The 13,008-nt window shown below is 40.6% G+C and overlaps 1 protein-coding gene across 4 annotated transcripts in view; it reads left to right on the top strand.

Moving 5' to 3' along the window:
• PPP1R12A (protein phosphatase 1 regulatory subunit 12A) overlaps positions 1-13,008 on the top strand; it is a 194,812-nt gene that overhangs the window by 80,731 nt on the left and 101,073 nt on the right. For all 4 annotated transcript variants that reach the window (XM_090042597.1, XM_090042594.1, XM_090042595.1 and 1 more), the window contains exon 3: positions 25-143. In XM_090042597.1, coding sequence (XP_089898723.1) covers positions 25-143 — 119 coding nt within the window. The remainder of the gene's footprint in view (positions 1-24; positions 144-13,008) is intronic.

Here is a 13,008-nt window from a genome sequence, read left to right as displayed (position 1 = left end):
TAGCATTTTTGTTTCTCTTTACAGGTATTTAATTAGTCAAGGAGCACATGTAGGAGCTGTAAATAGTGAAGGAGACACTCCATTGGATATTGCAGAAGAAGAGGCAATGGAAGAGCTGCTTCAAAATGAAGTAAATAGACAAGGTAATGTGGAAGGCTTCTACTGTCTATTAGACAAATATATTTTTGTGAGTTTATTTGTAAATGTGTGTAAAAGTCATTCTGATGGTTTGTAAAGAGGGCTATGGAAAACCTTGTATAGGCAGTCCTCACACTTACGGCAGGTTACGTTCCTGGAAAAGGCACTGTAAGTCGAATCTGATTTTTTCCATAGAAACAATGTTATAAAAAGGGGTTATGTTACTGACCAAGGCCTGATGCCCCAGCTTTTTATAGAAATGATCATAAACACCATATTTAAATCAACTGTTTAATCAGCTGTAAATGATATACACTGTACAATGCAAAGCTTTCTAAAGTGTACTGTATATAAATGGATTAAATAGGGCAAATCAGTAACTAATCGCACACAATTTTATTTAATCAGAAGGTGAAGGACCATCTTCATCGGGGTCATGGAATTCAGAAGGGCTGCTTTAATTTTTTCTGTGGTCAACAAAAATCAAAGAAAAAAACAAAAACCCAAAGTGACAATGAAAAGCTGGCATTTTCCAAGGTCTTCCTCAAGTCTAGTGAAGGGTGTGTCATTTAAAGGTTGAGAACCTCTGATCTAGACTGTGTGTCTATTTCTGGTCTTTCAGTCACAGTCTAGAGGTGTGGGTTGTTTGGCACTCCCCCCTTGGGATGTAATGGCTCGTAGTCTAGCTGTTATCAGCCCCTAAGCCAGTGATCAGTAGTCTGTTCATGTTCTTCAAGAATCCTAATTGTGCAGACACTCTAGGCTGCTGCCACATGACAATTAAAGGAGCATACTGACTTTGAAATAATTTTCTTAAATACACATACTTAACTTATAGAAGAATGTGAGAGATGTGTATCTACTTATTCTTCCACAGATTATGCAGGCCTCTACCTCTGGTCTTCTCCCTGCTTTTCAAACCTTTTGGTGTTTTGGCCATTATCTGTCAGGGAGGCCTTTCTCCTCTCTTACTCCTTCTGCTTAGGCTTGTCATTGTGGCAGTGTCTCTTTATGAAATCTGGCCCTTTTAAGACCAAGTTCAGAAACCTTCTCTTCTTCTCTTCTTACCTTATGTTTTGTCATACTTCCAGGTCTCAAGTGGGTTTACTAGCAACTGTATTTGAAAGCTAGTTCCCCGCCACCCAAGAGGAATGATGCAGCTTAACATGTTGTAGTATGCAATGCAACACATAAGTGAGACAGCATGCAAAATGGAGCTTGAAATGTACCCTGTTTATTTCAAATTGTTGCAAGTATTTTCTTCTTAGAAATGGAGATGGGGCATATTTTCTTCCCTTGGAATGTACGGTTATCCATAGTGAAAAGTACATGTCAACTTAGGGATGTTAGTCACCTTTTTAGCTTTAAACTTTGATCTAAATACTCTTAATACATCAAGATAAACTATCCAGGGCCCCAGGTTCTCTGAGTTAAATAATTGGAGACTATTGTCTAAACCACATACAGCCATTTTCTGTTCAAAAGGAGGGGAAATGACTAAAAGGAGGGGAATTGGGGTGGACAATTATTTCAGCTGGAGGGCTGGAGAGTTTTGGTGAGCTGTCAAGGGCCACAAGGTAGCCCCACCTCTTGACAGGTGCCTTGCCCCCTGGACATCATCTTGGGATTGGATATCCCACCCCTTAACCCTTGACGTTTGCCACCAGAAGTCCTTCCCTTGGCCCCTGGAAGTCTTCCTTTTGGGAGGGGGGGAGTTGCTATCTTAGAACCAGAAAAAAAATCAAATCATCCTAAAAGTGAAACGCCTATTGTAACATTTTAATTTTATTACAAAAAATATTTTTGTCATGATTTGTGTTTGCATAATGTATACAGAGATGAGTGTATAATAGCTCAAAAATAAAGTCTGACTTGTATATTGAGTGTGTGATATGTGGCTGGGTTATGTGTGTGTGTGTGTGTGTGTGTGTATGGTGGAGTCTGGGGGGGGTGTTGGAGTGGTTTGTGGGGAGATACAGGATATGTTGCAGTGTGTGTGTATATGTGGTGGGTTGTGGGAGCAGTGTGTGGGGTTTGTTAGGTGGGAAGGTATGGGGATCCCCTCATACCCTCCATGGAGCACAGCTTCCACTGCCAGCAGCAGCAGGCCCTTGGGCTGCTCATGGCCTACACAGGCTCTGCCACCCAGCAGTATACTGCTCCGGTTGGAGCTGCACGTGGTAGCAAGGAGGCACAGCCAGGTGGGAGGGCTGGGTGGGATACAATTGGGATACAATTAATTGGTGGGCACCTGCGGGTCAAAAGAAATTGTCTGGTGGGCCAGATGCGGCCTGCAGGCTGTATTTTGCCCACCCCTGGACTATATGTTAACCAGAATTCACTTCCTATGGCTAGCACATAAAGGGACATCAACTTTAGGTTATTGGGATTTTCTTGCATAGTATTCTCCAAAGTTGTTCTCTGATGGAGCCGGGTTCTTGTGCTAATTGACTGTAATACTGTATTTTCTTGCGATCCAATTTTGGGGGGGTGCGTATGCTGGAATGAAGGCATGGGGATGCTAGAATGGCTGCTGCTTCCATTTGTGGAAGAGCGGTGGAGTTTCTGCTTGGCTGAAAACTAAAGGTGTAACCATTTTGCAGTCACTGCCAAATTCAGATTGTACTGCAATCATACACAACATCTTAATTTACAATATTTTTATCTTGAATTCAGAACTTTCCAGAGTATTCCTCTTCATAGGGCAGAAAAGTATACAAATTTATTAACCCTCCCATGTAGCCATTGTTTATGGGCTCCCAAAGTGTAGTTTAAAAATTTTATTGAAATACCAAGTTGCCATAGAGAGCCCACTTTCAGCTGTTTTAATGGAAACATATTAGCTGGTCCTCTGGCTGGTTGGAGAGGATTTTTAGGGTTTGTTTAGTTTTTTTTTTAAGAATATGGATTTACATGATGCCCTTGTAATTCTATGAGACTGGGTCTAGCTCCACAAAGCTAGAAGGAACTGCTAGACCTCGTTGCCTCCAAATAGCTTTGTCTTCATTCAGTGAGGAACAGGGAAAGGTATGACAAACTGCATTTCACTTCTGTTTCTGTAAGGCACCATTGCACTATGGGAATCTATAGAAGTACTTCATTTCTTTGTCTGGTACTACATGCGTTTTTGGGGCTCTTGAGGCAAGGTGGGGTTTGTAAATCAGTTCATCATTTGTATTTCATGGATCACTGAATTGGTCTTAACAGACTTCTAAGAGTTACGTAAGCCCTGATCAGTTTAATCAAGCCATAGTGTATTTTGTATTGGTTGAGGCTATAAACAAGTATGGCTATAAGCAGCTTTTAAAATCTGTCCTAATCAAAGCTATGAACAAATATGGTTATAAAGCCAGTGTAAAAAATTGACTGGTATCATATGCAAAAGACTTATTCACTGGAGAAGCTGTAAAGATGAATGGAGAAACTGCTTAGTATAGAAACGGCACAAGAACCAAAACTGCTTAGATAAAGCAATTAGTGCAATCTAGAGTCTGTTTGGGGAATAGGCAGCAGGTATCAGATTGCACATAACCTATCCTGCCTGAAATTTTTGGCTATAAAGAAAGGGACTGGGGAACTTTTTCAAAAAAGCTGTCATTGTAGGGAAATGGCCACAGGAAGTGCCAAATGACCTGGGATGAACTAAACTTAAAAGGCTGTGAAAATGCTAGAATTCCAGTCCTGGGGATTTTAGTGCAACCAGCAACCTTTTTCTTTCCTTGAGATCCATGTGTGGGCAAGATTTGGTTAGTCTGTTCTTTTTAATAATATCAGCATGATGTAAGTTTAGTACTGTCGAAGAGTAAAATATCAACATGCTGCAAAAACGTCTACTTTATTAGCTGGAGTCCATGAATTTTAGATCACATTCTCTGAACTCCTCATAAAAAGCATCAGAATAGAATGTCATCCTTTCAAGGTCAAGGCTATCTAAAAATATTGTGTAAATTAATTTCTCTGTCCAGTTTGAAAACTTCGTGAGAGGCCATTAGGTCTTAACTTGCCTCCTCAACTCATTTTTAAAACCCAAATTCTTGTTCTTTGATGTTCCAAGATAGATCGTGCTTGTTATTTAATGTAAAACAAGTTAACGTATTACGCTACTAAATATTTCTTTGTTCTTCAAAATTTAGACCTGATAATATTTGGGTATTTTCCAGCTGACCATATTTGAAAGTTTTCAAACGTGGTGGATGGAAAAATAGTGAATAAACCTGAAATCCATTGGATATTACTACTCTGAGCTCTTTGGAAAGATAGTGGAAAAATAAGTCTCAAGGGGTAGCATAGATGATAATTTTGGGATTATAAAGCATCTTGATAAGAGCAGTCAAGCTTGCTATGTCATTGTTCCCACCATAGATGCTTCCTAGTTGCTTGCACCAGTGAGAGAGAGAGCTAGGATGCCCCTTGCATAGGTACTGTTAATGCTGCACTCCCTTGTGTCTAAATTTGCATTCCTTTTGGAGGAGAATCTCCCCAGTTTCATTAGCTTCTAACTATGTAAGGAAACATAATGCATGTATTATTGTTTTTAGTAGTCCTAGAGCAGTGGTGCTCAACCTTTTTGGCCCCTTGGGTCAAAATGAATGGTGTGGGGCTGGATTGGGCCCTGTCCAACCCCCTTAACTGCCCTGTGTGCTGGGATTGTGTCCTGGGGACGTGGCACTGCCCCAAGCACACTGGGATAGAGTCTCATGGACCCTGCACCACTCTTTCCTGCCTCCCGCAGCAGGATTGGGCCCTGGGACCCAGTGTTGCCCTCTTCCAGTCCTGCACAATGAGATTGGGCACCAAGTCTTGTGCACAGGGCCTGGGGCTACCATAGGGTCTGAAAATGTGGCAGAGGAGCTGTGGCATGGTATCATAGGCTATATGTGCTTGCTATTTAAGGCCCAAGGGATGAGTACCTGTGTTCTAGAGTAAAACCATCTTTCTTGTCATTGCTATAACTCTCTAGGGCTAATTTTATAAATCAACCCATCTCTGGTCTGTATGCAGTGGGACAAGGTTTTGTGCTGGTATTTAAGTCCAGCTCTGAATGATGGATACTAGCAACAGCAGAGTACTGGTATAGTCTGTAAAAGACACAGAACACAGTAAATTTTAGCTTATTTATCAGACTGAATTTGTTTACTAATGCCTTATACAATCACAAGAAACGTGACTCTAGACTGTTCAGCTATAGTTTTGCTTTTGGAAGTTTTTCTATATAAAACATGCGAGTTTAGTGTCATGCATCTGTCATAACTGCCATCTCAGTCCCTTATCAACTTCTTCAGAATGTATATATTTATAAAATACTGTGAAGTTCCTAATCCTCCAGGCAGCAAAAGTCTGGGCATGACCCATACATTAAGTTTTACTAAATCACAATACTCAGTGGCCTGATTAAAAAAAAACCCCAATATATGCCTGAGTATTTTTATAAATATCGAGTCATGACTGCACATTAAGCATATGACTGCATATTAAGTATCCAGATGAGTAATAAAGAGATTGCGTAAGGAATCCTGATGTGTGCACACTTCTGATAGTTGGGTCTAACACCTTGTGTGTATGAACTACTCCTTTATCACAATTGGGATCAACTCTGAAGCACTGCAACTTCATCTACACTCCTGTATTTAGCTGACACATTTAACCATTCTGGTATTGTAACTTGACTTTGACTGCTGTTTGATGACTCCTCTTGGGTCCCTATTCTTAACTTAGGTTCTGACATTCCCCCTCCCTCCCCCCTGAGAGTTGAGCTGGTTGCAGAGAGCAGGAAGTGCTAAGCACAGACTAAAGAGACTGCAGATCCTGTGGTTAATCTGGTTGCATAAGTGACATGCAGGCTGGGAAGATGTTGTGTGACCTGTTCTACCCTCAGCGTCACAGCAGAAAAATCTCTTCTTCAATAACACAGAGCATCCTTTGGGATTCTGGCTTTTGTTAGTCAGACGACAGTAGAAGAGAATGGGGATCTTTCTTCTTCCTAGCTGGACCAGAGAGCACAGCTGCTCCCTCTTGTGTTCAGATTATAGTCAGCATACTGCTTTAAACTCCCGTTACTTTGGGCTGATTCAAAGCAGGTGAGGCCAGAATTGGCCAGAAGAAATAATGGAGGAAGAGGGTTGGGCCAAGAAATAGTATGTGGTTCCTTTTTTCCTTTCAGTTCTCCCTCTGGCTTTTCATTCCACATACCCAGTGCCCAGCCTTGTATCCAGACTTTGCATATATCACGGTTCAAGGCCTTGATCCTGCCTTGGGCCATTAGTACAGACAACTAAACTGGCTTACCTTCCTTGTTTCCTACTTGTGCAAGCCTCCAACCTTCTTTTTGTAGGTGTCATGGGAAGGCTGACATGCAACTCTTCAGCAGCAACCTTTCCACAGCCCACTGCCTTGTCTATTTGAGTCCAAATCTCATAAGCGTATAGAAAGTTTTGCTGAGCAGTTTGATCAAGCCATAGTGTACTTTTTGTACAAAATGAGATTCTGTAGAAATGCTAACATTTATGAAGGTAAATTGTGGGATGATGGTAATATTTCAGTTTTTTATGTGACATGATGGGCTTAGAACTGGAATAAGAATCTGAATTTTTGAGCAAGTTTCTTTTAAAGCACACTTTTTGGAGCTTTTAGACATAAAAATCCAAATATCTAACCAGTGCTATCTTTGCGGATGAGACCTGTCAGATTGCTTTTAACTTTTTTTGCTATGCAGTACAAATCCTATTATTATAAGGATCATTAGATATGAAAAGAATGTAAACATTTCTTCTTTTCTTCAGGTTCTTTTTATGTACAGACTTGCATTCTCTGACTTTGCTTGTTAGTAATATTGAGCTGTTTCTTTCCTGAATATTTCTGCTGTACAAAATCAGTACACGTTACAAAACCAAATCACTTGGTATGCTGTTGTAGTTATAATGTGAATATATTCAGGAGCATAATGAATATAAGGGCTTATGCTGAAATGAATGATCTGGCTGGTGAGTGCCGCTCTCCTCAGGATTCTGATTGTGGAGGCCTCAAAGTTCGGAGGACGATAATTGTGAGGACTGGGGAATGAGTGAAATTTCAGTTTTTTCTTCCTTTCAAAATAACTGTTACTTCTGATACTGCTTATTGTATGAGAGGCACGTACATGAACCCAACTTAAATTTTGTTCTGTAAGATTTATTTTCACTTCTTTAATCTTGAAGCCTAGTGCAGTTTGTAGTTTTATATACTTCAAAGAAAGGTAATTTCTTTGATTGCATGTATCATTTTTCATTCTGAGTGCACATGTCCCCACATCTTAAAGATCAAAGGCTGCTTTAGCAGTATCTGTGTATAGTCCACCTCTGCAATGACTTGTTTTCTGAGGTCATAAAAGGCAGTGTGCATTTACTGTTCTTCAGTACCTTTGCACCTCCTTGGCTGGAGGCAGAGCACCTTTTCTGTTGAGTCTGGTCCGTCTTCTTTGTTTTAAGAACTCTGAAGCAGTTGTTTCCAGATTAATTTTTCTCATGGTCCTCTCTGCACTTGAAAGTAAAGGCACAATTGGATCTAATGTATGATCTGTATAATTGCACCTCCTGCCATGCCACGCATTCATGTCAGAGGGACAATTATGGGTCTGCATGTTAGATCCAATTGTCCCTTATTGCCAGGGTAGAGGGAACCCAATCCTGGGCTCCCCCTGCACTGGAAAGAAGCAGCTCCCTGGCTGGAAGTCCCTTTTGCTGAGAGGCCTCCTGACCATGGGGACCCCATGCAGCTGGGATTGAGAGTCTCGCAGCTGATTGGGCTCCTAGTCCCAGCTGCACCTTGCACACAGGCAGGACTAAAAGTCCCCACAACTGATGCAGTCGGGGCCATGGCACAATAGGGCACTGCTGGAGCCCTGTCAGTTAAGGGGACTCTGTCCCAGCTGCACAACCAGGACTGGGAACCACATCTGGGTGGGGTGTTTCACATATCCCTGAGCCTTGGGGATCACAGCAGCCATGATCCCTAGGGCTCAGAGGTTTTATGCTGAGCACAGTGTACCCTTACAGCTGGGAGCCCTGTCACAGGGCAGACCCTGCTACACATGCAAATTTAAAGCTCTGTAGCAACCAGCTATAAGGTTAGCACATGTTTTCCTGATCTAACTTTATAGCTAGATGGAGCTTTTTATTGTGTTATAGCTACTTTGCATGTGTAGCTGGTCTCAAGATAATTGTGCAATTAACCAGTAATGTGTAGAGGAGACCCAAAAATACCATTTTTTAACTCCCTTTCTATTTTGGGGTTCATCGCTTAGCTGACTTTATACCTTCATTTTCTTCTTAATTTTGTTTTGTACCACATTGTCTCTCTTCCCAAGGTTCTTTGCTTTTTGAAGTGCGAGGACAAAAGCAGAAGTGCTATGTGATCACGATGGTGGACTTGTTAGTGGTTAGAGCTCATTCCACTGAAGCAGGGTTGAGCAACTTTTTCCAGCATGTGCTGGAGCTTGTGACCCAGCTGTTGCTGTGGGGCTGTACGTCTCCATTTCCCCCTACCCTGCTCTGAGTAGCCAGTTTCTAGACACCCGATTCCTCTGCAGCAAGGACTAGTGCGGATCCTGAGGAGCAGTATACTTTGTGGTGGGGGAGAGGGCCAAGGAGGGGATGGATGGTATGACATAAGTCCATGAGACAGATCCTCTGTGCTGGATCAGATCTCTTTGCAGCCTTGATCTGGTCCTTAGGCCGCAGGTTGCTAAAGCCTGCACTAGAAGGCAGGCAACTTCACTATAAAAATAGTAATAAAAACATCAGTACTAGACATCTGTGTGTTCTTCATGAGCCATGTTAGGTTAGAACTATTTTATGAATATTTTAAAACTGTTGGGATTTATTTATTTTCTCTCTATGACATGGTACCTTAAAGAGACTGGTAACTATGCCATAAAATCTTCAAAATACCTTCCTTGGACCTAAAACATATTATGACTTTGTATAGTATCTTGGGCTGTCATAGGGCCAGAATTAAATACTGGGTTATATTGTGGAAATCAGCATAGTCTGTCATCTTTTTCATTTGTACGATTACAAGATAACCAACTTGAAAAGTAGGAATTTTTTAAAGATAAACTGTTACTGGCCGGGGCTAAATTTTTCCTTTTCCCGAGCCTTGCGAAGGACTAAATGTGTGTGAAGAAAGTTCTGTGTTTTGTTTTGAGAGAAGGATACTTCTCTAATTGCAGCTGTTCAAAACTATTTAGGAATAGTAGAGAAATCCTGGGCAGGTGAGTATGCAGCCAGAAGCCAGATGAAGTGGTCAGCAGAACACAACAAATAACTAAGATAGATTTGCAGTGTATAACAGAGGTGTCTGTTGAAAACAGTATATAACCCTTGGTATACATCATTATAAGAGTATCAGTGGCATTCTTAGGCTCAATTTTAAGCATGCACACAAATGCAAACTGCAGCTTCTAGTTATAAGCATACCCTATTTTGTAAATAGGGTAAATGTGGGTTCATATTCATGCATGCTGTACCTAGAGCTTATGTTTTGTATGTATACTTTCTTCATATAGATAGAGAATGCTGAAACAATGATTTGATTCAGTATTTATATTGAATTTTATATTGAATTTTTATAAAATATTTGCAGAACAGTATAATCTTTATCTGCCTTAGAATTACTGTGTGAAACTTTTTGAGGACCTGAGTTTAAAGCATTTAGCTAATAGTTTACAAACTTATCTTTTGTATTTACAATTTTAAAATTTGTTAGCCTGTCCACAGTTAAGTTTACTATTACTTGTAAGGGAATAGCTGATACTGTTGAGCTGAGTTACTACATTGCCATCTATGGGCCATTGAGAGAAACTACTTTACTGTGTTTGAGAAGCAGTATTCTTTTTTTTTTTTTTCCTGAGCTTTAGTAAACAAAAGCAAAGAGGGAAACTCCATTTAAGGTGGTGTAAGACATGTTTACGTTCTAATTTCTGTACTTTATAATAGCGGGAGGCGTATTTTAGTTTAACTATATCTATCTTATCTGACGTGCTGTAAGTTATAAAATAAAATGCTTTACTTAAATTGATGCATTTCTTTTTCTGACTCGCACCTTTCCTTTATATTTGACTGTGGAAATGCAACCATGGTAACTAGTTTGGTCCTGTTTGAAATTTAATTAAAAATGGCTTGCAAGCATGGTACTTTCAGTCTTCCATAGCCAATCTCATGTGAGAGACAGACTTGTTTGGGTGTACTGACAGCAGTCCCCAATTCCACATCATGGTCATATTTTTTTTCATTGGCAAAACCAGTTGTCAATTAAAAACACTTCAGTTTCGTATGCATGGAGATCATATTTAAACCGTAACCATGAGCAGTTCAAACATAAGCCTTTGGGAAGATTTTTCTTTGAAAATTCTCACTAATTGGAACTTTCCATTTTGCTTGATAGAAAAAGATACCCCACTGAACATGCACATACATGCTTAATTTTACATGTGCAAGTGAACTCACAGGGATTACTCAGGTTCAGAAATTACTTGTGGATAAGTGTTCTTAGTATTAGTACTTTGACATGTTGTAGAAGAGAGTAACATGCAAAAGTGAGTACTTTATCTGACTAATGGGTTTCTCATACACAGAGGAAATGCAGTATAAACATTTTATTTAGGTAAGTTATTGTCACAGAAAGATAAATTGATATATAGGCTCTATTTGTAAACAAAGCAAAGAGAAATACATTAAATACTAGCACTTTTAAAAGAGGGATTTAGAAATAGTTTCTGACGTAATAGAAATCAAACAAATACAAGAAGCTAACTATTAGAATTTATATTAAAAGAAGTTCAGATACTGCTGTAATTGTATTAACCAGATAGGGAGACGCATGCAGAAACAGCTAAACAAGTGATATTAATTGGATCAGCTCCTAAAGGCAGTCAAAGCATCATGGTGAATCTCCAGGAGAGCTGTTAATGATGGGGCTTCTCCACTGAGACATTCCTGATCTGAAGTGTTAACTGATTATCAGTGGCACAGGATGCATAAACCTCATGTAGCAATCTGCTGCACTGTTAACTCAATTGAAGTCAGATTCATATGCTGAGAGAATTTACAGTTTATTATACTGCTTAATACATTGTTTTAATAGGAGTGTCACTTGCAAATCAAGGGAAGTGATTCTTCTACTTTATTCAGCATTGGTGAGGCCGTCATCTGGAGTACTGTGTCAAACCATTGGCTTCATGCTTCAAGAAGGAGTTGGACAGATTGGAAAGAGTCCAGCACAGAGTGATGATGACCATGATTACTGGCCTGAGAAGCAAGACTTATGAGGAAAGCCTGAAAGAGCCAGGACTGTTTAGCCTGGAAAAGGGAAGACTGAAGGGGGATTTGATGCCTTAAATACCTAAAGGGCAGTTTTTATAGTGTGGCTAGAGATGGTCTTTCCTCTGTGGTCATAGAGAATGGGACTAAAAGCAATGGAATCAAGCTGCAGCATAAAATATTTAGGTTGGGGAGTAGGAGGAAATTTCTGACTATGAAGATGGTCAAGCATTAGAAGAGGCTACCTAAAAAAGTTTGGAATCCCCATCCTTGGAAATTTTCAAGAGAAGGTTGGACAGTTGCATGCCTGTGGGGTTATAGCTGGGGGACAATCCTGCCTGGCTGGCTTAAATGACCTTGTGTGAGGTCCCTTTTAGCCCTACTTTTCTATGATCCAATGATAATATTTTTGTAAAGTATATAGAAGCTTCATGGATATATTATAGTATGTTATTGACTTAAGCTCTTGTTCCTTCTGGGCTGATTTTATTATTAGACCAGTGCAATCTAATCTCTCTGCAGAGTTATAAGTCACTTGAGTGCTCCAGAGAACATTTTGAAAACTGCATATAGCCTCTGAGTTCAGGAAGAAATGTGATAGTCTTTTAGTTTCTTTACAAATAGATTTTCATGATCTCATTGCTGTAGTATTGGGAGACCTCAGATACATTATTTTCTGTGAATTATTTAGCATTTTGAATGATATTATATATAAGGTCCTCTGGGAGGAAAAGCAACCTGATGTGGGAGGCTTGGACTGAGTCAGTACTTTGTTATAGTAGTTGTCATTGTCATTGTCAGCCTCCTCCTCCTTGCCTGAACTGAGTAGAAGCCATAGGGGTGGACCCTGCAGGGGTGCACACTGCACTATGCGAGTATAATCAGACCCAGGAGCAGCACTAGGGACCAGATGATGGGGCTCTGGACATGTTTGACACCCCTCATACAAACTTTCACCAAAGCTCACCTAGTATGTCTGTGCTACAGTAATCATAACAGTGGTTCTCAAACTTTATGGACTTCAGGCACCTCTCGGTAACTTTTGTGAACTGAGTGGCGTCTGATTTCAACAACTAATTTAATTCTTATAGTGCTTACCTCCTTGCAGTGGGAGTGGGGGATCAATCAGGTGGGGGCAAGTCTGAGGTTGCAGTTATTTACTTAGCTTATTTGTATGTTTCCTTGCACTTTACTTATTTCGTCATACTTCGCAGTGTCCTTCAAAGAATCTGGTGGTTCCTTAGAGAGTCACTGGATTAGAATTTAAATGGAGCTCTAAACTAGCTATGTTGCTAGCAGTAGAGCGGAGGCAGTGTAGAGCTCAATGTCGGCTAACTGCTGAAAGAGTCATTAGGGTTAACTGGGTGGGTTTTCCACCACCAACTGCAGGCAAGTGGTGCGAGGTGTGGCAGCAGCAGTGGTGGTGGCCACTGCTGCATGTGTTTTCCCCCCTGGCAAGCGGTGTGGGGTGTGACAGTAATAGAAAAGCTGCACAGGATGTGGGTTGTGGTGGCTGCTTGTGAGCCCCCCCCCCCCTTTCCCTTAGCCAGGTGTGAGAGCCTCAGAGGGGCATTGC

The sequence above is a fragment of the Crocodylus siamensis genome, chromosome 4 (assembly GCF_052110815.1).
Source record: "Crocodylus siamensis isolate JL-2025a chromosome 4, ASM5211081v1, whole genome shotgun sequence".
In the NCBI taxonomy this organism is placed as follows: domain Eukaryota; kingdom Metazoa; phylum Chordata; order Crocodylia; family Crocodylidae; genus Crocodylus; species Crocodylus siamensis.
Note: the sequence above shows the minus strand (reverse complement) of the source record. Positions and strands in the feature narration are given on the sequence as shown.